This window comes from Octopus sinensis, linkage group LG7 (genome assembly GCF_006345805.1).
Source record: "Octopus sinensis linkage group LG7, ASM634580v1, whole genome shotgun sequence".
Lineage (NCBI taxonomy): Eukaryota > Metazoa > Mollusca > Cephalopoda > Octopoda > Octopodidae > Octopus > Octopus sinensis.
Genome location: NC_043003.1, coordinates 105292021 through 105319921, shown reverse-complemented (window position 1 = coordinate 105319921; position 27901 = coordinate 105292021). Strand labels below are relative to the sequence as shown.

The 27901-nt window shown below is 39.6% G+C and overlaps 1 protein-coding gene across 5 annotated transcripts in view; it reads left to right on the top strand.

The window, feature by feature from the left end:
* Positions 1-579: 579 nt before the first annotated feature.
* LOC115213900 (inositol polyphosphate multikinase-like) overlaps positions 580-27901 on the top strand; it is a 30673-nt gene continuing 3351 nt past the window's right edge. For 2 of the 5 annotated variants that reach the window (XR_005000204.1, XM_029782876.2), the window contains exons 1-4: positions 1511-1658; positions 15287-15470; positions 17846-18031; positions 25647-25816. Coding sequence is in view for 4 of the 5 variants with exons in the window: in XM_029782876.2 (XP_029638736.1) it covers positions 15362-15470; positions 17846-18031; positions 25647-25816 (465 nt within the window). In the remaining variant the exon portion in view is untranslated. Of the gene's footprint in view, positions 750-1510; positions 1659-13336; positions 13406-15286; positions 15471-17845; positions 18032-25646; positions 25817-27901 lie in introns of those variants that run through there. The other 3 variants (XM_029782877.2, XM_029782875.2, XM_036505056.1) reach the window with 3 other exon arrangements.

The window sequence follows — 27901 nt, the reverse complement described above, 5'->3', positions numbered from 1 at the left end:
TGCCGACCAAAGTCTTGTGAGTGGATTTGGTAGACAGAAACTGAAAGAAGCCCGTCGTATACATGTATATATATATATATATGTGTGTGTGTGTATATGTTTGTCCCCCAACATCGCTTGACAACCGATGCTGGTGTGTTTACGTCCCTGTAACTTAGCGGTTCGGCAAAAGACACCGATAGAATAAGTACTAAGCTTACAAAGAGTAAGTCCTGGGGACGATTTGCTCGACTAAAGGTGGTGCTCCAGCATGGCCACAATCAAATGACTGAAACAAGTAAAAGAGTCTTAATAGTCACAGATTCCTTCTCATCGACTCATAAAATATTTGTCTGGCTATGATAATTGCATTAAGATCCGATTTGTATCTTAAAATCGTTCTTTATTATTCATCATTTTAATGTGTCACTTATTAAATTTGAGCTACGTATTAATGTTATCTATCAAACTGTTATGTAATTCTCGCGGTTATACTCGGCAATTCTGAGGGAGAAGGGGATTGGCAGGCAACCACGTAAGCACAGAACTATCCATAAACTATTCGATGCCAATCCTCTTGTTCTGGAACCCATTTAATTGTCTTGCGCGCGTAAGCGAAAGCAGGGTATCATAGTCGCTCGTCTGTTTGTGTTTGCAAAATAACTAGAAAACGGCAGAACGGATTTTTTACCGAATTTAGCAGAAATACATATTTAGTGAGTGGCTCGAACTCGTTATTTTGGTTTGATTATCTTCAAAACTGCGGACAGGTGAATCAAAATGTTTTTTTTCTTCTTTGTTACCTACTCTCGGGTCCCAAATAATTGGTGGGGGTTGAAATAAGTAGGTGGGTGAGACATTTGCTTAAATTCATATAAGCGGGTGGGTTGGAATAAACGGCGGATCTAGTTTACTAGATCCACAAATCCAGAGTTGCATCGATACACCAAAAAGGAAAGTAATCTGAACAAAATTAAGAGGGGGCAGATTTTGCGAATGAGAAAGACTAGAAATAGATCTAATCGACTGGCCCCTCCCCCCAAAATTTCGAGCCTTGTGCCTAGAGTAGAAAAAAATCGTTAGCACGCCTGTTGGAGTGGGGGTCGATGTATTTCGACCAGGTTCTCCGCCACCAAAGTTCAGGCCTCGTGTCTATAGTAGAAAGAATGAGTTTACCAATTAATTACACAGCATAAGCATTTTCTTACGACTAAACATTAAAAGACGGAAGAATACCCAGTGCCAGTACACGTATTTATAAATATGATGCAGAAGTGAATTAATTCTGAAAGAAATTGGGAGGAAACATGCTTCTTCCGCCGCACCAGAAACTCCATCACGATTGGAGCATACGGAGTTAGCAACAATTTAACAGTAGATTCGTATTTCCAGCGTGTTTTATCTCACTGTTGAAAATAAATTTACGTTAAAAGCTAAAATATTTAAGTATCCAGCTTCAAAATGAAAAATAAATTCCTATCTAATATATATAATAATTAATTGTGGAAAACCAGGTGGTATTTATGGAGAATAGACCGCTGTTTATTTGTATTTATATCTGTCTTTGAAAACGATGACATATAAATAGTGTGTTAAGTGGTTTAGTTGAATTTAATGACAACATCGATTGGGTGTGGCGAGGAGCTATGGTGAAATTTAATGTTTGCAGGAAGAACAAGGTAAGTTCAGCTGATCTTATAAGTATCACCATAATATTGACTCAGATATGTTTTGGTTGTGTAGCGTGGAAACAGTTGTCTGCAATGCTGCCTCCGTACAGTACGGCTAGAAATAGCAGCCAAATCCGAAAGAGCAGAATGCGCCACATAATGTGGAACTACGTACACTGTGTACCAATGGATATGTCTGTATGGTCATAGTTGGATTGCTCTTGCTGATCGATCAGCACCATCCTGTACTCAGCATTTCTCCCGACTTAACGTTCTGAGTTCAAATGTCGCCGAGGTCGACTCTGCTTTTTCATCTTTCAGGGGTCGATAAGATAATTTCCAGCTGAGCATTGATTTCGGTGTAAGCGACCCCCCCCCCCCTGTGCCAAAATTTGAAACCAGTTTTATAGTTGTTGTTTATTGACCATAACACAAATATACTTTATTTTAGAACTCTTTACATCTGATTGCTTTTAAATAATTTTAGTTAAGCTTTTTAAAATTCTTGCCTTCCAATTTGGATGTCTAAAAAAAAAAAGAGAAACGGAGATTACAAGTCTGGAAAAAAGAAAAAGTCAAAGTTTGAGTTTAATTTAATTCAATTTTTTGGTGGAAAGCCTTCCTTTTGTGCCCACCCATAAAATAATTTTTTTAAATATTAGACATGGTGGAAAATTGATTTCCTACCATGTCTTATATAGTTGATGAGAAAGTCATAAAAAGTCATATATAATGATGAGAAAGTCATAAAAATTAAGAATTTCTGTTTAAAAAAACTTAATATCTGTATTATATATATTCATGTCTCAAGATTAGACAAATTTCATTGAGTTAGGCAATTTAGGCCTTAAACGTTAGGCAAATTGGGACATGAATATACATAATACAGAAATGAAATTTTTGTAATAGAAATTTTGAAATTTTATGATTTTCTCATCTTTATTATTATAAGACATGGTTGGAAATCAATTTTCCATCATGTGTAATATTTAAAAAAAAAATTATTGTGGATGGGTGGTACAAAAGGAAATCTTTCCTTTTTTATTCCATGCTCTTCACCTCCATTTATCTTCCTTTACTTGTTTAAGCCACTGGACTTCTGCTGTGTTGGACCAGCCCCAGTACATATTGTACTGGTCACTTTTGCAGAACCACTAAGTTAGGGGACATAAAGAAACCTACACCAAATGTCAAGCAGTGTGGGGGAACAAACACACACACACATATAAGACAACATATATATTAAGGCGGCGAGCTGGCAGAAACGTTAGCACACTGGGCAAAATGCTTAGCGGTATTTCGTCTGCCGCTATGTTCAGAGTTCAAATTCCACCGAGGTCGACTTCGCCTTTCATCCTTTCAGGGTCAATTAAATAAGTACCAGTTACGCACTGGGGTCGATATAATCGACTTAATACCTTTGTCTGTCCTTGTTTGTCTCCTCTATGTGTAGCCCCTTGTGGGCAATAAAGAAGTAACAAGCATATATAAGACAAGCTTCTGTATATGCTGTCTACCAAATCCACACACAAGGCTTTGATCAGCCTGGAGTTATAATAGTAAAAGACACCTGGCTAAGGTGCCAGGCAATGGAATTGAACTGGAGACCACATAGTTATGAATCAAGCTTCTTTAACCATACATCTGCATCTAATCTAAATCCAATAAACCATTTCTAATGAAATCTATTTTGGTAAAACAAATGGTTAATTTCTTAGATTGAATCAACTCCCAGTATAATCTGTTTGACTGCTATGGGTAGTTGTTTAGCTACAGGTCAAGTAGAATGATGACCAAATGTATTCCAACCACGACCATCATGTTTTATTAACTATATAACATTACATTATCCAGTCTGTCCTGTTCTTATAATAAATGCTAAGTCTGATTTGAGCGTGATTTGACTGCTATTTCTAACTGGTCAAAAGATCACATAGAGCAGCTGTTCTCAACCGTGAATCCTAGGGATGCAAGTAGCCCTCAAGCATCCTTTCAGCAACCCTCAATGATCTTCCTTCTTTAAATATGATGGATTTACATTTTACTTTTTTGGGGGCAGGCCCCTTAAAATGTTCAGATTTTAGTTCTGGCCCAGATATAAAAAAAGTTGAGAAGCACTGACATAGAGTTTTTGCTCAGTCACTCAACCCCTAAGGGCTGAAAGAAGTTAACTGCAACAGGATCTGACTTTAGAGCATAGAAGAATGATACTAAAAGTTTTGTATTGTTACTTTAGTTTTCACAATAACACAAGGCCACACATTTGAAAAAGGAATTATAATTGGATTGACTTGGTACACAACATACGAAATTACATAGTCTAAGTAATTAATCCACTGTTAAATTGTTTCTACCAGCTCATTAAGAACAATAACAATTAAATAATTATCAGCCAATGTAGTTCATCATCATCATCGTCGTCTTTTAACGTCTGCTTTCCATGCTGGCATGAGTTGGACGGTTTGACTGAAGGCTGGCAAGTCAGAAGGCTGCACCAGCTCCGATCTGGCAATGTTTCTACAGAGTCTAGTGGGTGCTTTTTACAAGGGCCAGTCAGGTGGTACTGGCATTGACCATGTTCGGATGGTGCTTTTTACATATCACTAGCACGGGACCAGTCAGGCGGCATTGGCATCGCACGGGACCAGTCAGGCAGCACTGGCATGGCACGGGACCAGTCAGGCGGAACTTGCATGGCATGGGACCAGTCAGGCATCACTCAAGTCCCATGTTTGAAAATAAAGAATAGAAAAAAGAATGATTTCACATTCTCAAAGTTTCTTAATTCTTATGATGTCAATAATATGGGAGATGGTAGGGGTTCGCACCTTTGCTTCCAATTTTATTGGATGCAGCTCTGCATCGTTAACTATCTAGAGGAGATGTCCTTTTGGGGTTAATATCAATGGCAGTAGAGTTCGCTCGGACAGACAGCCATGTTGAAGTGACTACGAATATTACTTGTCAGTACAACTACAGCATTAATCTCTCAGAGAGATTTTAGGACAAGCATTTTTGCTTATATATATGTATGTATGTGTGTGTGTATGTATGTGTGTATATCATCATCATTATCATCATCATTGTTTTACGTCCGTTTTCCATGCTGGCATGGATTGGACAGTTTGACTGAGGACTGGTGAGCCAGAGGCTGCACCAGGCTCAATCTGATCTGGCAAAGTTTCTACAGCTGGATGCCCTTCCTAACGCCAACCACTCTGAGAGTGTAGTGCGTGCTTTTACGTGCCACCGGCACAAGGGCCATTCAGGTGGTTCTGGCAATGACCACGCTCAAAAGGTGTTTTTTATGTGCTACTTGCACTGGAGCCAGTCCAGTGGCACTGGCAACAACCATACTCGAATGTTGTTTTTCATGTGCCACCAGCACATGTGCTGGTAAAGTGACGCTGGCAATGATCATGCTCGAATGGTGGTTTTCATGTGTCACTGGCACAGGAGCCAATCCGTGGCCCTGGCAAAGATCACGCTCGGATATGCTTTTAACGTTCCATTGGTACAAGTGCCAATCAGGCGGTACTGTCATTGGCCACGTCAGCAATTTTGATTTTGATTTCACTTGCCTCAATAGGTCTTTGCAAGCAAGGTTTATTGTCCAATGAATGAGGGGTACTCATAAGTGGGCTGGTTACACCCACTGGCATAGGTCATGGGCTATGGTCTCACTTGGCTTGTCAGGTCTTCTCAAGCACAGCATATCTCCAAAGGTCCCGGTCACTAGTCATTGCCTCAGTGTATAAATATATATATATACTAGCAGTATCGCCCGGCATTGCTCGGGTTTGTTTCGACCCTTTAGAATTGGAATTTTTGAAAAGTAAAATAATTCTGCATTATGTAGCTTGTTATTCTCTTTAAGTGAACATTTTTCTGGTTGAAATACAACAAAAAATGGTGACACAGCAGTCAAAAAATCGTTAAGAAAAGGGATTTTCATAGAAAAAAAAGCACCTTTTTGTTATAAATAATTTTTGGTGTTAACATAGTCTGATTTGAATTTTTTCTTCTATGGAATGAAGAGCAAGCCTTCTTCTATCATACTCTCAATTTTGGTCAACTTGTGCTGCAGGGTCTCGGAAGAGATAGTGTTACTTGAAGGCTACCAAACCTGCCACACACAGACAACTTCAGCTTTATATATATACTAGCAGTATCGCCCGGCGTTGCTCGGGTTTGTAAGGGAAATAACTATATAAGCATTTTTAGAGAGTTACTTCCCTTATAAATTCGGGCTTTCTTAGCCATTTTTGTTTTGGTGTCTTCAAGCCATGAAGTCGTTGTTCTAAAAGAACGCTGGTTTCCTTCACAACGCATTACGACGTTGATTTCTTTACACTCCCTTCCCCACAGCTTCACGAGGGAGGGAAGGGGGAGAAGCAACAGGCGCAGCTGTGAGCGTGGACGCCAACTCCGCCGCCATCGACACACGATGCATTTTATGCATTAAAATGGAATAAAAAATGATGTTAAATTATTTTTTAAATCGTAGACTCATCGTTGACGCGCGCTAATAGTCAGACGGGCTCGATATGAATCACGACTATAAGATACCCGAATTTGGTTAAACTGCACCGCAAAATGTGGGAGGAGTTAGGAATCTAAATCGAAGGGGAGACACTCACACAACTAGAGTTTTATATATATAGATATACTAGCTTAAGGTGACCCGCTCTACGCGCGGGTAAGAGTGTGATTGTTACTTTCTGTTGCTTCCATTCTGTTTTTTATCACCTCATTCTCCCTCTTTGTTTCTCTCTCCTTTCTCTCTCACTTTCCCACTCTCTTACTCTTCCTTTCTCCCGGACTCTCCCTCGCTTTCTCTTACTCTCTATCTTTCTCTATCTATCTCTCTCCCATTTATAAACAACAAAAGATCTTGAGTAAGTTGAGAAAGAAAATATTTTGAAAGATCAATCATAAATAGAAGAGACTGTATCACAGATCTTTACAGACCCTCCAACACTGGTGAGATTGATATAGTTGATGTCTGTAGGAAAAACATGAGTAGGAATGGAATTCTAGAAGGGGTGATGTTTTGGGGAAGAAAGATTGGATTTAGTGGTAGATGGGGAGGGGAAGAGAGATAGATGATGTATAAAGTGGCTTTATGGGAGGGGTTTGGAACTATTTAATCCAAAGAAACAGAAGTAGGTGTAGTAGTGAGCAGAATGAGGAGACTGAGAATCTGTGGCCCGGAGATTGTAGGATGCTTATGAGTGGGTCTTAGGAAAAACCTTAACACATCTTTACCACCATCTTCTCCCTTTTTCCAGTTGGGGTAACCATGCATCTCCCCTACAGCAAGACACCTATTTCTATCTCTCTGTCATCACTTGGAATAAAGCCACCATCCTTAACTCTACTCCACCCCTTTCAGATGAGGGGGTCCTGTCACGCAAATCACTTGGTGACCTCACTGGTGCTGGTGCTACATGAAAAGCACCCAGTCCACTCTGTAAAGTGGCTGATGCTAGGAAGGACATCCAGCCACAGAATCTATAACAAAATAGATCTTGGAGTTTGGCACAATTCTCTAGCTTGCCAACTCCAGTCAAACCATTTAACCCATGCCAGCATGAAAAATGGACATTAAATGATGATAACAATGGATGGCTTTGTTTTTAATGTGGCCCAGGATGTCCGTGTGTTGAATAGCAATAACAGTCCAGATGTGGAAACAATACTCCATTACTAAAGTTTGGAAGAGAGTCACAATTGATCAAAGTTGAAGTATCCGTAGGTACAGGAGTGGTGTGTTAATCTTTGCAGTTTATGAAATGTGAAGGTGGAATCACTGGAAAGATTGCAAGGTCCAGCAATCTTTGTAGGGACTTTGAGGATTTTAACTGCACATTAACCAATGAAAGTATAATATAAGTTTGGATATATATATATATAGAGAGAGAGAGAGGGAGAGAGAGAGAGACAGGGGGGGAGTCAATTCAAGGTTACGTTATCCTTATTAGGGATTAATAAATCCAAAATTTCACTAGTTTAATCTCCATCACATTAGAAGAAAATTTCTATGTTGTGTTAAGGATTATAATAATTAAACTTAATAATATAAGAAAATGGCGAGATAAATATGTTAACAGATGTTAACGGATGATGATGATGATATATGGGGAAAGTAGTGATAATGAATATCAATATGATGGAAGGAAATATCTGTCAAGGTAACATTGCACTGGCTCAGAAATGAAATTTGCTTAGGGGCTGCAAACTCAGGTCCAAAAATTTTTACAAACAAGGTCTTATTGTTTTTTTTAATTTATTTTTTATTTTACGTTCTTGGAGAAACAGAAGTTTGATTTTTCGCCCTACAAAAATTCTAGCAGGTGCACTTGCACGCCTTACATCCCCTGTCCTTGGAGCCATGAGTGAATGGAAAAATTTCAGTCAGCCAAGATTATCCAAGCAATTTGTAGATAAAATCTCCCCTTAAGAGCTTTTAGTCTAAAAACAATTAAGAAAATTAGGTCTGTGTCCTGTTTCTATTCAAGATAATAAAGTTCAATTTGAAGGAGATTTGTTTATCATTTTTAGTTAAGCTGCCTCTTGAAGCCCTTTGATTTGCTAGGAAGGAAGTAGTTTAATATTCTAGGGTTGGTTGGAATGTTGTTAAGTTCCCTCACCCAAGCCTTGCTGTTTTTGTTCAAGTAATTGTGTCTCCTGTAAATATTCTTTGGATTCTGTGGGGATCGATCAGTGCAGAAACACTTTCAGTTGAAATATTCTACTAAAATATCGTGAGTTTTATACCTTTTAATTGTTTCAGTCAGTTGACTGTGGCCATGCTGGGGCACTGACTTGAAGGATCTTAGTTGAACAAATCGACCCTTAGACTTGTCATTTTTTGAAGCCTAGTACTTATCCTGTCCTTCTCTTTTTGCCAAACTGCTAAGTTATAGAAAGGTAAACACACTAAAGCTGGTTATCAAGCCGTGGTAGGGGACAAACACAGACACACACATAGATGTATACATACACACACACATATAGTTAAATTTATAGAATAAGAATTGCCTGGGCAAAGTTCATAGAGCTCTTACCTCTGCTGGTGACAAAGGGCCTGTCACTCAGAGTAAAAGGTAGACTGTATGATGCATGTGTACGAACAGCCATGCTACATGGCAGTGAAACATTGGCCATGACAGCTGAAGACATGTGTAAGCTCACAAGGAATGAAGCCAGTATGCTCCATTGGATGTGTAATGTCAGTGTGCATACTCGATAGAGTGTAAGTACCTTGAGAGAAAAGTTGGACATAAGAAGCATTCGATGTGGTGTGCAAGAGAGATGATTGCGCTGGTATGGTCATGTGGCGAGAATGGATGAGGACAGCTGTGTGAAAAAGTGCCACACCCTAGCAGTTGAGAGAACCTGTGGAAGAGGTAGACCTAGGAAGACCTGGGATGAGGTGGTGAAGCATGACCTTCAAACACTGGGCCTCACCGAGGCAATGACTAGTGACCAGGACCTTTAGAAATATGCTGTGCTTGAGAAGACTTGGCAAGCGCAAGTGAGACCATAACCTTGTGGCCTATGCCAGGGGTGTAACCAGCCCACTTATGCGTACCTTTCCTTCATTGGACACTGAACTCTGCTTGCAAAGACTTGTTGAGGCAAGTGAAATTGAAATCAAATTCGATGACTGGCATCCGTGCTAGTGGAGCGCTAAGAGTACCATACGGGGCCAGAGCAAGAAGCTGGCCTTCAAGCGTGATCGTTACCTGTGTCGCCTTACTAGCAGCTGTGCTGGTGGCACGTGAAAAACATTTGAGCGAGGTCATTGCCAGTGTCGCTGGACAGGCTTCTGTGCAGGTGGCACATAAAAATACCATTTGAGTGTAGCCGTTGCCAGTGCCGCCTGACTGGCTCCCATGCTAGTGGCATGTAAAAGCTCCCACTACAGTCTTGGAGTGGTTGGCGTTAGGAAGGGCATCCAGCTGTAGAAACTCTGCCAGATCAGATTGGAGCCTGGTGCAGCCATCTGGTTCGCTAGTCCTCAGTCAAATCATCCACCCCATGGAAAGCGGACGTTAAACAATGATGATGATGATGAAGAAAATGGAGAGATGAATATGTGTATTCCATTTATTTGCGCCATAGTTTGTTTTAAGATCATCATCATCATTTAACGTCCGTTGTCCATGCTGGAATGGTTTGACTGGGCTGCACCAAGATCCAGTCTGATTTGGCATGGTTTTCTATGGCTAGATGCCCTTCCTAATGCCAACCACCCTGAGAGTGTAATGAGTGCTTTTACGTGCCACTGGCACGGGTGCCATTTGGGTGATATTAGTATCTGCCATGACTGCATTTTTGCTCAGCTTGATGGGTCCTCTTCTCAAGTACAACATAATGCCAAAAGTCTTGGTCATTGAGTCCTCGAGGCCCAACACTCGAAAGAAACTCAGCCACCTTGCCTCTGTGATATAAATACAAATAAATTTTTTTTTCAAAAAAAGAAATTTGTTTGTATTTATATCCTAAAAACAAAGTACGATGAAAATAAACTGAATACACATTTTTATCTCGCCATTTTCTTATATTATTAAGTTTAATTATTATAATCCTTAACACAACATAGAAATTTTCTTCTAATGTGATGGAGATTAAACTAGTGAAATTTTGGATTTATTAATCCCTAATAAGGATAACGTAACCTTGAATTGACTCCCCCGCTGTCTCTCTCTCTCTCCCTCTCTTTTTCTCTATATATATATATATCCAAACTTATATTATACTTTCATTGGTTAATGTGCAGTTAAAATCCTCAAAGTCCCTACAAAGATTGCTGGACCTTGCAATCTTTCCAGTGATTCCACCTTCACATTTCATAAACTGCAAAGATTAACACACCACTCCTGTACCTACGGATACTTCAACTTTGATCAATTGTGACTCTCTTCCAAACTTTAGTAATGGAGTATTGTTTCCACATCTGGACTGTTATTGCTATTCAACACACGGACATCCTGGGCCACATTAAAAACAAAGCCATCCATTGTTATCATCATTTAATGTCCATTTTCCATGCTGGCATGGGTTAAATGGTTTGACTGGAGTTGGCAAGCTAGAGAATTGTGCCAAACTCCAAGATCTATTTTGTTATAGATTCTGTGGCTGGATGTCCTTCCTAGCATCAGCCACTTTACAGAGTGGACTGGGTGCTTTTCATGTAGCACCAGCACCAGTGAGGTCACCAAGTGATTTGCGTGACAGGACCCCCTCATCTGAAAGGGGTGGAGTAGAGTTGAGGATGGTGGCTTTATTCCAAGTGATGACAGAGAGATAGAAATAGGTGTCTTGCTGTAGGGGAGATGCATGGTTACCCCAACTGGAAAAAGGGAGAAGATGGTGGTAAAGATGTGTTAAGGTTTTTCCTAAGACCCACTCATAAGCATCCTACAATCTCCAGGCCACAGATTCTCAGTCTCCTCATTCTGCTCACTACTACACCTACTTCTGTTTCTTTGGATTAAATAGTTCCAAACCCCTCCCATAAAGCCACTTTATACATCATCTATCTCTCTTCCCCTCCCCACCTACCACTAAATCCAATCTTTCTTCCCCAAAACATCACCCCTTCTAGAATTCCATTCCTACTCATGTTTTTCCTACAGACATCAACTATATCAATCTCACCAGTGTTGGAGGGTCTGTAAAGATCTGTGATACAGTCTCTTCCACCCGACCAACACTGTTGAAAACCAAATCAATAGTAAGATTGACTGAAACATTCAGAAGACTCAGAACCACGGCTGAGTCTTTGAGCTTTTTTCTGCATCCTTGGGGAGACTATCAGCTCACAATTTACTCAGGTATTAAACAATGTGGCTGCTCTTTACAGTCGTAAGATGTACTTACTCATGGAACCTATTTATAGGTATGCAGAGTGAGTCAACAATAGGCACAACTGCGGTAGCAGTCTGTATTATCTATCTACATTGATAGTTGTTAGTCTGTTTAGAAATGTGAGAACAGCTTAAAATAAAAATTGTCGAGTCGTTCAGTCCAATTCTAGATTTTCATTATTGATTTCCTCGCTTTCTTTTTAATATTATTGGGTGTTCTTTTAGTAAAATTTGACTTCTATTCGTAGTAGCTCAAACTATCTCTTACTGGCATTCTAGTTATATAAAAATATAAAAGATGTACAGGTGTGTAAATATTAAAACCATATACACTGTTTCAATGTTCTAGATATCTTGCAAACAACTTGCAAGTGCTACCAGTCAAAAACCCAGCATACTGGAACCCAGCAAGTGTATGGGGTCATCAGGAGAGAATGCACGCCATTTCGGGGCTTACCTCTCGACGGCATCAATGCACACCGGCCCCCCTCACTGATATGAGACCCTGCTTGCTAGATCAGCTGGTTATCAAATAAAGCTGAATATTCTTCTAGCCATTGCTCATCGTCTCTTTTTAACCAAGTCTGGTGGCTAGCCTTCTCCACTGTAGTTTGAGTAAAATTTGACTTCTATTTGTAGTAGCTCAAACTATCTTTTACTGACATTCTAGTTATATAAAAGAGGTACTGGTGTGTAAATATTAAAACCATATTCACCGTTTTAATGTTCTAAACATCAAATTTTTCTAAAATGGTTTATTTTTCTCTTTTACAAATGTTATAATGACACATTGTTTTATTTCATCATAAATATTTTTGCATTTAGAACTTCAGACATTTTTTCATTTAACTCAGCCAAATCTCAGCTGTTAACCAAATTGAAATATTCTTATTAAATATACTTTATAGAAAATCCTTTACCTGTTTCACTCATTAAACTGTGGCCATGCTGGGGCACCGCCTTGAAGAATTTTAGTCAAACAAATCAACCACAGAATTTTGTTTTCTTTTAAGCTTTTCTTACTAAGTTTTGGGGACATAAACACATCAATAATTCCAGTCACTACTATTACCACCACAACAGGTCACTTTTAGGTCACTTGACCATTTAAGAGGATTCTATCAACATCCTACTACTGTCATACCACTCACGTATTTTTATTATTCTTTTTCTTCTTTTCCTACTCCCTCTTCTTCTTCACCACCTCCTTCCTTGGCTACTACTGTTGCTTAAACAATCAAAACCAATCAAATATCCTTTTAGGACTGCTATTACCTACTACCAAGCCTTCACAAGAGTAAAAAAGAGATAAAGATAGACAGCAAAAAGGGGGAATATCCCTTGTATTTGAAAATTACCCTAAGTTGAAAAAGTCACAAAGACTGAAACCAGTACTAAAATGTTCTTCATGATAAAATTATTTTAGCATTACACACACACACACACACACACACACACACACACACACACACACACACACTCACACACACACACACACACGACTGGCTTCTTTCAATTTCTGTCTACCACATCCACACTCAAGGCTTTGGTTGGCCTGAGGCTATAGTAGACAATACCTTCCCAAAGTCCCACACAGTCACACAGTGGGACTGAACCCAAAACCATGTTATTGGGAAACAAAATTCTTACCACACAGTCACACCTGCACATACTAATTTAATTCATTTTAAAATTAACGGCTGCTTAAGTTCCTGGATTCCATTGCAATTCCCTTTTCGTCCAGAATACTTTAAAGGAATGTTAAATCAACCGCAGTAATTGACTGATATTTTATTTTGTTATCCTTAGAAGAACAAAAAGAAAAGTTGACCCAAGGACTATTTGAACTTGGAACATAAGCAACTCTAATTATTGCAGGTAGGTTATCCACTGAGCTGATGATTCTGCTAATTAATCAACCTTAAGTTGATTGATTTCATTTTTCATTTCAATCATTGAGGAAAGAATATTTCTTATTCAGTTTCAATTCTTTTTGTAGATTGTCGATTCATTGCAGGGGTTTTAGGGGTTTTATTGTTCCTTTGTAATTTATCCAGTGGTAGAAGCAAATTGGTCAAATAGATATTCTTTTCAAATATTGGCTCCAGAGTTTCAAGTTCAAATCCATTGTAGGCATCTTTCATGCCTTTATTTAGGGAATAGGTACTGTTCCTTGATCCAACAAAGGATCCTCTTAGTGATTGTTCAATCCACAAAATATATCTGCTTAATTCCTGTAGCTCTACTTTTTAAAAAAGGGAGGGCATGTTTATCAATTAATTTGTATGGAAAGATATGATTACTGCTGGAACAGCTTTGATCATTGGTTAGTCACTACCAACCTTGGCCTTAAACAACAACAACAACAAATACTATTGTATTCTTTCCATTTAAAAAAAGAAAAGAAAATCATTGGTCGTATCGTAAAGTGATAGAAACAAAGAGAACACAATGCTATCGCTAACGGTGCAATTCTGTATTTCCATTCCATGCTGTAATACCCATCAATCTGTTCTTGGACAGTTCCTGTAGCAAATCAGATTTTCCGAGAACTCATTGCTCCCTCCCCCTTTCACTTCCCTCAACTTGTCTTCATTTCTGGAGAAAGAGATGCTGTGAGTAGTTTCTCTTGACTCTTCTCACATCAGCAAAATCCAAGAGAAACGAGAAACCCAACTTCACTACTTGACTGGGATTGTATTTCTTGACATTTTAAAAAGGTCAAAAGAAAAGCTGACAGCAGTGGAAGTGAAGAATTGAACTCAGACAACTGACATTGGGAAATAAAATCACAGTGCTGGTGGCACGTAAAAAGCACCCACTACACTCTCGGAGTGGTTGGCGTTAGGAAGGGCATCCAGCTGTAGAAACTCTGCCAGGTCAAGATTGAAGCCTGGTGCAGCCATCTGATTCGCCAGCCCTCAGTCTAAATAGTCCAACCCATGCTAGCATGGAAAGTGGACGTTAAACAATGATGATGACCAGACCATCAGATACTGTTCCACGCTGCTGGTGACTGTTTGTTTCTGCCAACTCAGAGTTGTGTCATTCTTTTCCATCTTGATCCAAACTACTTAACTAAATTGCCTCCCCATTTGTTGTGGAGGGCCTTCCATGTGGTCTTTTCCAGTCTCCTAGGTAACACTTTGCAACTGCACGCACCAACCCATTTGTGAACCTTGCAACATACCCGGCCCCCGTGCAACATCTGCTTTCAGTACTCTGCAATCACATCATTCACTCCACTCCATTCTCAAATTAAATGAAATACTGGAATTAAAATGGTTCCAAATACTGGCACAAGGCCAGCAATTCTAGGGAAGGTGGTGGGGGGTCTAATCATTTACATCAACCCCAGTGCTCAACTGGTATTTATTTTGTCAACCCCAAAAGTTGGCTTCCTTCGGCAGAATTTGAACTCAGAGTGTAAAGAACTGGAAGGAAATGCTGCTGACCAGCACACTTATAATTCTGCCATTTCAACCCCCTTTTTTTGAAATTAGAATGAACCTGGGGCAGACTGAGGTGTCGGTCAATCGGGCACTGCCCAAAGGTCCAGAACTCTGAGGGGCCTACACTCTACATGTTAACTCTACTTTGATATCAATGCTAAGGGGCCCGGTAAACAGTTATGCCCGAGGGCCCTTAATACTCTCAGTCCCCCCCCCCCCCCGGAATGAACATTTATTTTTCTGACGATTGTTTTCTATTTCTTTTTCTTTTGTTATTATTTTTGTTATTATTTTGTTGTTATTGTAGATTTTTCTTATATTCGTGAAGTTTCCACCTGGTTCACATTGGTGGTAAAACTCCAAACTGCTTTAATGTTGAATCATGGCTACGACTCAGTCCGACAACAATTTCCGTCAGCTGCCACCTGGAACAAAACTTTTGGATCACCAAGTAGCCGGGCACCTTGTGAATCAAAAGAACAACGTAATACGTAAGTTGAATTATTTTCTTTTTATTTGGTTGCACATTTTGTTTAAATGCAGAGGACACTTGTAGTTGTTCTATTTAGATGTGTCAGGTTTAGGTCACGCTGGTTTTTTTGTGTAGACATTTGATATTCTGTATTTTAAGGGTTCACAAAAGAATTTAAGTGGGTGGAAAAATTAATTGGTCAGAAGATTCCTAATTAGCATTTTCTTATTGTTGATACTTGATTATTATGTAGAAAATTTAAGCTTTGAGTTTTAGGAAAGTAAACATTGTGGATGACGTCATTATATTTCTTCTATTGACATTTTAAGTTTGAGTATTTCTAATGGCATTTATAACATATTATATTATGTGTTTTTGGATAATTCTATGTGTGTGTATTTATATATATGTATGGGATATATTTAAGTCTATTTATTTGTGTGTTTATTTGAAAACTATTAGCTTGAAATATCTTAGTGTTTTGTGAATTTTGTTTGCTGGAAGGGACTAATTCACAGTTCAGTATTTGATTCTTAAATTCGAGAATGTAGTAGGATCCATTGGAAGGGCTTGTTATTTCCTTGCTATGGTTGTGCTTTTGACAGTATTTTCCAACTAATACTAAATAGTTTATCCTTTGGTTTTAAGTGTCCATATATGTTTTGATAGTGAGGTGTCATTTTTTCCTGTTTGAGTTGAAAACATTTGTGTGTTGGTTGTATTGTGACTTGAATTGGTTTGCTATAGACCCTGTGTATGTGGATGTAGCAGATGGTATAGAGCTGTGCTAAAAGCAGTATTACTTACGAGACAGCTTCCATTTAGAGAGTAAGATGGAAAGATTCTGAAGCTTCAGTTGTATGTATGGGCCTTGGTTTTAGCCTTTAGTTTCACATGCTTGACTGAACTCTGAACAGTAACCTCCATCATCCCAAAACAGATGTGTTAAATCTCCAAAATAGTATCCAAATAACATCAACAACAATTAAATCTAGTTACATACTGGCCAATTAAAGGTTTCATCTCTTCATTTTCTTTTGTGAACCCTAAAAACAACCTAAGACTGGAAACTGACATGCATAAATAGACACACCTGATTACAAAGTTTTGCAGGTGTGGCTCTGTGGTAAGAAGTTTACTTCCCAACCATATGGTTCAGGGTTCAGTCCCACTGCATGGGACCTGGGGCAAGTGTCTTCTACTTAAGCCCGTGGCCAATTAAAGCTCTATGAGTGGATTTGGTAGTTGGAAACTGAAAGAAACCTGTCATGTATATGTATATAGATGTGTGTGTTTGTGTTTGTCTCCTACCACTGTTTGAAAATTGGTACTGGTTTGTTTATATTCCTGTAACTTAGTTGTTCAGCTGAAGAGACTAATTGAATGAGTACCAAACTTAAAAAAGAATAAGTACTGGGTTCAAAATATTTGACTAAAACCCTTCAAAGCAGTGCCCCAGCATGACTGCAATCTAGTGACTGAAACAAGTAAAAGAAAGATTAGGAGATTCATGATTGAACTCTGAACAATAATACATCTCCAACTTCAAACAAAAGAAACTTTCTATAATATCTTTCTATCAGAACTTACAACTAATTATCATTGAACACACCTTTACTCACTCCAGGCAAAAATAAACTTTACTAAGGATTACATACAGCCAAGATGAACTTAAATGTATAACAGTCTAATGAAGGCCAGCAGGCCAAAATTTTGAAGTCACTGTTAGCACTCTTCTTGTAAAAGTATAATAAATACTCAACAAAAACTATAGAGTGATCTTTCAGTTTAATGTAAATTTGTTTTTATAGCTCAGCATAAAAGCAAACATTAATATTTGTGTACACACACACACACACACACATGTATGTAGATATGTACGTTTGTATGTATATATATCTTCAGGTGTAGTTATGTGGTCAAAAGGCTTACTTCTCAACCATGTGGTCTTGGGTTCAGTCCCACAACTTGGCACATTGGGCAATTGTCTTCTATTTTAGTTATAAACTGACCAAAACCTTGCAAGTGGAATTACTAGACAGAAACTGTGTGTGTATGTGTGTGTGTGTGTGTGCATGTACCCTTGTCTAGATGTCATACAAGCAATGCTGTTCATTTCTTGTCTACTGTGAAAACTGTCTATCTTTGGGAAAATCTTACCTTACTTGGAGAAGACAGCTGAGGGTTGGTGGCAGGCAAAGCATCCAGCCATAAAAAAAAAAAAACATGCCTCAACAAATTCTATTTGATCGGTGCAGGATATGGAAAAGTGGGTGTTAAACGTTTAATGGGGGCAATGAATCCAGGTATGAATATATACACACACACACACACACACACACATGCACCAATGTATAAAATGTGCCTTTTTCATGTTGTGTATTCCTTTTGTAGCTTTCCTTCAGACAAAGGATAAGACTTTACTGAAACTCATCCAACTCCCACCACGGGGTCGTCGTGAACTAAATTTTTACCAGACTGTCTTTGATGAAAAGGCTGAGTCAGATCCCATCCTCAGACGCTTGAAGGACTTCTTACCGTACTTCTATGGCACTTGCAAATTCGATATTTTCCCTGATGGTAAGCCTTTTTTTTTGTTTTATGCATTTGTTTATCTTTAACCTTTTACTTGGTTTCAGTTATTGGACTGTGGCCATACTGGGGCACTGCTTTGAAGGGTTTTAGTCGAACAAATTGACTCCCGCACAGACTTCTTAAGTTTGGTCCTTATTCTCTCAACTTGTTTTGTAGAACTGTTAAGTTACAGAAATGTAAACAAACCAACTCTGGTTGTCAACTGAAAACACACATGCATACGACAGGATTCTTTCAGTTTCCTTCTACCAAATTCACTCACAAGGGTTTTGGTCAACTTGCGGCTATTGCAGAAGATACTTGACTGAGGTGCTATGGGATGGGACTGAACCCAAAACCATGTGGTTGTGAAGCAAACTTCTTACCACACAGCCACACCTGTTCATTTACAATATGATAGGAAGAAAAGTAAAATTTATCAAATCACCCATATTGTTTAAATTTAAAATTGCACGAGAAACTATGATGCTAGTCAACTGTTACTTCATGCCAGCTGCCTCATCATCTAACTGTGATCTCATCTGCTATGCTATATATATATATATATATATATATATACAAGAAAAAAGCAACAAGAATGGATTAGTTTTTCAGTACAATTGTTTCATACGAAGAACAGCTTTTTGCAGCTTTTAATAAAGCTGTTCTTCGTATGAAACAATTGTACTGAAAAACTAATCCATTCTTGTTGCTTTTTTCTTGTTTATAATCACCCCACATTATTTTATGGTTAATACCATATAAATTTCTGGTGCATCTAAGTTAAGTACCGCATTCATGTGAATTCAACAGAACTCACTTGAATCTTAATTGCTTTTACTATATATATATATATACTTAATTCTACAATAACAGTCTCTGTCCTTCTAAATGTACTAAATTTATGCCACAATAAGGTGGCAAGCTGGCAGAAACGTTAGCACGCCGGGCGAAATGCGTAGCCATATTTCGTCTGTCATTACGTTCCGAGTTCAAATTCAGCCGAGGTCGACTTTGCCTTTCATTCTTTCAGGGTCGATAAATTAAGTACCAGTCACGCACTGGGGTCGATGTAATCGACTTAGTCCGTTTGTCTGTCCTTGTTTGTCCCCTCTGTGTTTAGCCCCTTGTGGGTAATAAAGAAATATAAATTTATGCCACAACAGATGAACATCACTCACCTCCCTTCCTCTCATCCTAATCACTTCACAGTATGTAATGGCCTTTTTCTCTCGTCCTTCTGTCTTCCTTTTAACGGCTGTTTTCTGGAACTTTGTACTTGTTTGTGTTTGTCCTCTCTTCTTTCAAAAAAAAGGCTCAACCTCAATTCAAATTAACCTGTTAATCAGATCCTTGTCATATTAACTTTCTCTTTTTCTCATCATTACCAGGGATAACGAGTGAGTTTTAATTAGTAAGACAATGAGACATTCTTTATATTAACTTTACAAAATCATCTCAGTTCACTTTCTGCTTTTCCTAATCTGAAGACATGGGGTTGCATTGCTTTCACCACCAGCCTGGTGCCTTTGCACAGGCGAGGTGGATCCAGGTTCTCTAGCAGCATGATTGGGGCCCCCTTTTTAAGTGTTGTGTGGTGGCATCCCAGATGGCTGTAGAGAATTCAGGAACTCAATTGGGAAAGCTCCAGCTTGGTCGTGATCATTTGGATGCTCAAACATCTGGGCCCTGTTGAAGGAAAGATTTGCTTTCTTTTTTGCTTGTTTCAGTTATTAGACTGTGGCCATGCTGGGGCACTGCCTTGAATGATTTTTACTGAAATGAATCAATGCCCCCAGTACTTTTTTTTTGTTTTTTTTAAGTCTTGTACTTATTCTGTTGGTTTCTTTTACTGAACTGCTAAGTTATGGGAACATAAATACAAATACACCAGTTGTCAAGCCGTTGGGGTTGGAGTAGAAACAGACACACACACACACACACAAATTGCTAGACAAATCACAAACCCCTTCAGGTTGGTGGCCCTTTTCAATCTGTAGAAAAGGTGTCGGTACAAACTCGGTACAAACCTGGTGTAAACTATGGACACATAAAAGGTGCAGCAATATCAGAGGAATGTTAACTGGGAAAATAGTTTTTGTCTGTGGAAGATGCACAGATGCAATAAACACTGAAAATGCATAGAAAATAGACTGCATCAACTGCCAGGAGGGTAAGCTAGAGGTAGTTGGTAGCTTCTGTTATGTCGGTGACTGAGTCAGTAGCAGAGGTGGATGCTCTGAGAGCTGCAAGAATAAGAATAGGCTGAGCAAAGTTCAGAGAGCTCCTGTTTCTGTTGGTAACTAAGGGCCTCTCACTCAGGGTAAAAGGCAAACAGTATGAAGCCTGTGTGTGGACAGCTTTGCTACACGGCAGCAAAACATGGGCTGTGACTGCTGAGGATATGCACAGGCTTGAAAGAAATGAAGCTGGTATGCTTCGCTTGATATGCAATGTCAGTGTGCATGTATGACAGAGTGTAAGTGTCTTGAGAGAAAAGTTGGGCATAAGAGGCATCAGATGTGGTGTGCAAGAGAGACGACTGCATTGGTAATGGTCATATGATGTGTATGGACAAGGAGAGCTGTGTTAAGAAGTGCCAATCTCTAACTGTGGAGGGAACTTGTGATAGAAATTTGATGACTGGCATCCCTGCTAGTGGAGCGCTAAGGGCACCATCTGAGCGTGATCGTTGCCAGAGCAGCAAACTGACTTCCATGCCGGTGGCACGTGAAAAGCATCATTTGAGCGTGACTGTTACCAGCATCGCCTTGCTGGCACTTGTGCCGGTGGCACGGGAAAAAAAAAGCATGTGAGCGAGGTCATTTGCCAGTGCCGCTGGACTGGCTCCTGTGCAGGTGGCACGTAAAAACACCACTTGAGTGTAGCCGTTGCCAGTGCCGCCTGACTGGCCCTCATGCCGATGGCACGTAAAAGCACTCACTACACTCTCAGAGTGGTTGGCATTAGGAAGGGCATCCAGCTGTAGAAACTCTGCCAGATCAGACTGGAGTCTGGTGCAGCCATCTGGTTTGCTAGTCCTCACTCAAACCGTTAAATGATGATGATGATGATATATATATATATGTATATATAAATCAAATGAATAATATTGGGTTGGTGAATAATAATTGCAGCTTGTTTCTGACAAATTTTATTCAACAAAAACAATAATATTTAACAAAACCATCTTTAAATGATGGTCTGACCGTCTGCCAAGCTAATAGGAAGCATTAATTGAAGTAGATGGTGAATATCATCATCATCGTTTAGCGTCCGCTTTCCATGCTAGCATGGGTTGGACGGTTCAACTGGGGTCCAGGAAGCCAGAAGGCTGCACCAGGCTCCAGTCTGATCTGGCAGTGTTTTTACAGCTGGATGCCCTTCCTAACGCCAACCACTCTGTGAGGGTAGTGGGTGCTTTTTATGTGCCACCGGCACAGGTGCCAGACGGGGCTGGCAACGGCCATGAACGGATGGTTCTCTTGCGTGCCACCGGCACTGGTATCACAGCTGCAATTTCCATTGATGTTGATCGATTTCGATTCTCACTTGCCTCAACAGGTCTTCACAAGTAGAGTTTTGTGTCCCAAGAAGGAAAGGTATGCATAAGTGGATTGGCTATGTTTTTGTTACATTTTGTTATTGTTTTTGTTGAGAAAACGCTGCAATAATTATGCACCAACCCAATAACAGACAATGGATAATTGTCAGCTCATTACAATTGTTTATTATGTAACTTTTAATAGAAGAATGAGAAGATTACTTCATTATGAAAGACTTTTAATCATCAGATGAGAAGTAATTTTACAAAATAAAAGAATATTCAGGAATACAGCTGGGATTTGTCCATCAAGGCCAACTTTGAAATGGGAGAAAGAACAACTACGTTGGCAGTGTGGGTTATGAATGTAGGTTCTTGGAAATGTGTAATTTGGTATCTAAGGTCAGTGATTCGGGGTGAGAAGGAGTCTGCTAGACTAGATCAGGGGTAGACTAGACTGGATTGTAGGAGAAAATATATTATGATAAGCTCTGGGTTGTGGTAAGTAAGGAGGGGTCGAAACATAAGGGTGAAATAAAAATAAAAATAAAGGCATAGGGTCGGGATATGGGGAGTCTCTTGCTAATGGTAAATGACCTGGGGAGGGGAATAGAGAAACACAGAAATTTTGGGGAGTGTTCGGTGGATATTGGTTGGAAGTGGTGGGGGAAAGAGTATGGAGGTCGGTCAAATTAAATTGAACTTATGGAATTAAAGTTGAGTGCTGCCTGTCAATAATGAGTTTGAAAATAAAAAAAATTAAAAATTTCTATTACCCAGCCTTTCCTGGTACATACCTTTTCAAGTACCTGATTCTATCGGAATCCTCATCTTAAATTCTTATATGTATATCATCATCACTGTTTAACATCCATTTTCCATGCTGGCATGGGTTGGATGGCTTGACTGGGGTCTGGGAAGCCAGGAGGCTGCATCAGGCAGTGTTTCTACAGCTGGATGCCCTTCCTAATGCCAACCACTCCGTGAGTGTAGTGGTTGCTTTTTACGTGCCACAGGAGCTGGCATCAACTACGATCGGATGGTGCTTTTTACATGCCACTGGCACGGGGGTCACAACTACAATTTCTGTTTGATTTGATTTTGATATTGATTTTGATGTACTTGACTCAATAGGTGTCCTCAGGCATGACATGTCACCCTACGATCCAAGGTACTTTTTTAAGTGGGCTGGTTATGTGACACTGGTGTAGGTTACAGCTGTGAACTCATTTTGTTGGGTCTTCTCAGTCACAGCACACCTCCAGAGGTCTTGGTCACACACACACACACATTGATTTTTGTTGTTGCTGTTTTGTTTTTATATCTTGTTATTTGTTGGTAAACCTGGAGGACATTTCATTGTGCCACAGTCATTCACTATCACCCATTATCTCATACTCTGTCTCTTCTGCCACTTTGTAGAGCTCTACTCCTACAGAACATGTCTGTCCACACGTGGTGGACGGTGGCATATACAGGCTAGCTGCAAATAATCCAACTCGATGCTTAATAAATAAACAGTTGAGGACCAAAAATGGCAGCATTCACCAGGGGACATGGACACAATCGATGAAACTGTTGAGCCTATAAACGTGTACATATTTTACAACAGGGCTGCAACATAATCTAGGATGGGGCTGTGTCGTTCACTAGGATGGGGCTGTCATACACTAGGATGGGGGTGTGTCATGCTCTAGGATGGAGCTGTGTCACACACTAGGATGGGGCTGTGTCATGCTCTAGGATGGGGCTGTGATTATAATTAGAAATACTGATGTGATGACGAAAGACAAGTGCAATGTCTAATTAAAGTAAAAGTTCGTTGAGTAAGGGAGAGAACTCGCAACATGTTTTGCTTTTAAAAGCCCCGAGTCAAACCTGAATTTGAGAGAGAGAATGAAATGGAAATTCCATTTGATGTAATTAAGTGATATGGTTCACTCCAGTGACTGATTGATATATATATATATATATATATATATATATATAGTTTGTGTCACTCTGGGTTGGTTTGTTTCCCATCTCAAATAGATGTTTACAAAGCTATGTTTAATAATGCTGACTTCTGGTACTCAAACTTTAGCCTTCAGATTTAGAATCACCATCAGGTAATTGAAGTGGAGCACATATTAACTTCTCTTTCTAGCTGTTCATTACAACAAAAACAATGAAGGATGTTGGGATTTGGGATTCGTATTCATCTGCACCTTTTTAGGTTTGCATACATTCATGCAGGCCATATTGTTAGTTTATATATACACAACCTGCACCAGTGTCGCATAGCCAGCCCACTCATAAGTACCTTGGATCGTAGGGCGACTTGCCATGCTTGAGGAGACTTATTGAGTCAAGTACATCAACATCAACAGCAAAATCAAAATCAAATCAAATGGAAATTGTAGTTGTAAGCCCCGTGATGGTAGCACATAAAAAGCACCATCTGAACGTGGCCGATGCCAGTGCCACCTTGACTGGCTTCCATGCCGGTGACATGAAAAAAGCATGCACTACACTCTGAGTGGTTGGCATTAGGAAGGGCATCCAGCAGTAGAAACTTTGCCAGACCAGACTGGAGTCTGGTGCAGCCTCCTGGCTTCCCAGTCCCCAGTCGAACTGTCCAACCCATGCCAGCATGGAAAACGGACGTTAAACGATGATGATGATGACAACCTGTTGTATTCCATGTACATACATATGTCTGTAGAGATCCCGGTCTGGCTGAGAATATATTGCTTTGGATTGTTGTATCTAATTACTGCTAAATTATTTCAGCATTTTCTCCTTTTATATTTGAATTTAGATGAATAAAAAAATTTTCTTCAGTTCTTCCAGAATTCTCATTTTGAAAAGAAAGCAATGTTTAGCAAGGTAATACAAGATGTCAGCAGTGCATTGAATTGAATAATTTTGTGGGCCAGGTGCTTCAGGAGTTTGTTTCCCAACCACATGGTTTGGAGTTCAATCTTACTGAGTGGTACCTTGGACAAGTGCCTTCTACTATTGGCCCAGGTTGACCAAGAAGCTCATTGTAGATATCTATGTGTGTGTGTGTACATTGGCATTCAGTTGGTTATAACGACGAGGGTTCCAGTTGATCTGATCAATGGAACTGTCTGCTCGTGAAATTAACATGTTGGTGGCTGAGTACTCCACAGACATGGATACCCTTAACACGAGATTCAGCGCGACACACATTGTAACAAAGCTGGTCATTTTGAAATACAAGTACAACTCATTTTTACCAGTTGAGTAGACTGGAGCAATGTGAAATAAAGTGTCTTGCTCAAGGTCACAATACATAACTGGGAGTGAAGCTCACAAATCTTACGATCATGAGCAGAATATCCTAACCACCCAGCCACGTATGTGTGTGTGTGTGTACACGTATGTGTGTCTCTGTGTTGACTTCAAGTGATTGTTGTAAATGGATGTCCTTCGTTTCCAATCTTCTGCAAAAACATGTCTGGTCATGGGGAAATATTTCTTTGTTTGGAAACAGACAAGGGTTGGCAGCAGGAAAGGCATCCAGCCATGGGAAATCTGCTGCAGTAAAGTCTGCCCAGCTCGTGCAAGCATGGATAAAGGCAAAGGTGGGTGCCATAAATCGAAAAATGAACTTCGATAACTGTTAACCAGTTATTTCTTAATGCAATGAAAGTTATTGACAAACTGTTAACATTAATTTTTATTCTAGAAAAAAAGAAAAAATCAGTTTATTTCTAAAAACCCTCCTGAAAACACCTTTAAAAAGTGCCAAAACTATAAAATCTGTTAACTTCAATTGAATTGAAGCTAACATAAGTTAATTAGTCTGATAATGATTTCCAAAGTTAACTTAAAAGGTCAATCGTTAACTTTGTTAATTAACGATTTGGTGCCCAGGTTTGGATAAAGGAACAAGATAATCACGATGATGATGGACTTCTGTGAGTTGAATGTAGCTTTCGTTCCTGATTAAATCTACACAGGTGTATTCAGTCGATTATATCCCCCACTCTTTATGCTAACCCTAAACACTAATACTTGTAATGGTTTGTTCTTAACTAAACAATGTTTACAATTTCTATTTTGTTACAGAACTGTACCTTCACTTGGAAGATATGACAGTTGAATTTGAAAAAGCTAGTATTGCTGACATCAAGATTGGAAGCCAAACTTACGACCCCGAAGCTTCTGCTGAGAAAATTCAATATGAAAAAATTAAAAATCAGTTTTCAACGGAGGTTGGTTTTAAAATGGGATTTCGGGTAAGAAACTTCTTTATGAAATTTAAGTAACTCTTTACAACCAGCCAGGTTTCTTTTAGAAATGCCAGGTCTTCTGTGTATTTCTGTTAATTCTTGGAGGCGCAATGGCCCATTGGTTAGGGCAGCGGACTCGTAGTCGTAGGATCGCGGTTTCGATTCCCAGACCGGGTGTTGTGAGTGTTTATTGAGCGAAAACACCTAAAGCTCCACGAGGCTCTGGGAGGGGGGGGGGTGATCCCTGCTGTACTCTTTCACCACAACTTTCTCTCACTCTTACTTCCTGTTTCTGTTGTACCTGTATTTCAAGGGGCCGGCCTTGTCACTCTCTGTGTCACGCTGAATATCCCCGAGAACTATGTTATGGGTACACGTGTCTGTGGAGTGCTCAGCCACTTACACGTTAATTTCGTGAACTGGCTGTTCCGTTGATCGGATCAACCGGAACCCTCGTCGTCGTAACCGACGGAGTGCTTCCACTCTATTAATTCTTAAAAGATCCACACCACAAATATCTCTCCCATCACCAAATAGTGATGTTGTTTGCTGTTCTCTTTTACTTGTTTCAGTCATTTGACTATGGCCATGCTGGAGCACCACTTTTTTTAGTCGAGCAAATCGACCCCAGGACTTCTTCTTTGTAAGCCTAGTACTTATTCTATCGGTCTCTTTTGCCGAATTGTTATGTTACAGGGACATAAACACACCAGCATCAGTTGTCAAGCGATGGTGGGGGAACAAACACAGGCACATAAATATACACACATACATATACATCTATATATATATATATACACACACACACATATATACGACGGGCTTCTTTCAGTTTCCGTCTACCAAATCCACTCACAAGGCATTGGTCGGCCCAAGGCTATAGTAGAAGACACTTGCCCAAGGTACCATGCAATGGGACTGAACTCGGAACCATGTGGTTGGTAAGCAAGCTACTTACCACACAGCCACTCCTTCGCCTATAGTTGAAAACTATTACTAAACACTTCTACATCAAAAACAAAGTTTAGTCTCATTTTAGAAAGTAAATATTTCAAGAGAAGTGTAGAGAGATTTTGGCCCAGCCATTTTGGGCCTCAGATGTTTTAGTTTCTCTTATTCTCTCTCTCTCTCTTCCTCTGAGCATCTGCTTATGTTTGGATATGTGTGTAATGTCTCACTTTACTTGGATGTCTCTGAAAGTGTTACTTGTTGCGTTTTTATTGAATGATTTTCTTTAGAAGTTGTTTCTCTCTTTAATTCTTGAGCATAATGATAGTCAATACCTCAACCAGTGAATTTCCTGGTTTAATTAAAGAGAATTTTGGATGTGGATAAAACAATTAGTGCAGAACTTCAGCATCATTTGCATACACCAGCTGTTTAAATGAAATCGAGATTTATTGATGCTAAGCAAGTGTGAACATACAGTCCTATTTTTAAGAGATGAGGAATTATGTACATTATTTATATCATCATCATTTAACGTCCGCTTTCCATGCTAGCATGGGTTGGACGGTTCAACTGGGGTCTGGGAAGCCAGAAGGCTGCACCAGGCTCCAATCTGATCTGGCAGTGTTTCTACGGCTGGATGCCTTTCCTAACGCCAACCACTCTGTGAGGGTAGTGGGTGCTTTTTACGTGCCAGACGAGGCTGGCAGACGGCCACGATCGTATGGTGCTTGACGGATATTTGTCCTCATCTTGTTTGTTAATGTTTCGGCTGAAATACCCTCCAGGTGTCTTCATCAGGTGTCTTGGGGAAATTTCGAACCTGGGTTCTCATTCCTAAGGTATTTTTCGATATTATTATTACCATTCAGGTCACTGCCTGGAATCAAACTTGGAATCTTGGGGCTGGTAGCCTGCGCTCTTAACCACTACGCTATATGCCCGTGTGAATATGCCGTTGATATTGCATTGGTTAGTGAAAGGCAGTGATGACATTAATTTACTGACATATTTTAAGTGTAGTGTCTCTGCATATTGGTGGCTTTATGAGGAGGGCATAGTTCTAGTAATAAAGGTAAATAATATTTGTTGGGCCTGACAAAACCTTACAAAGGAAGAGATGAAAGCATATCTCAGATTTCT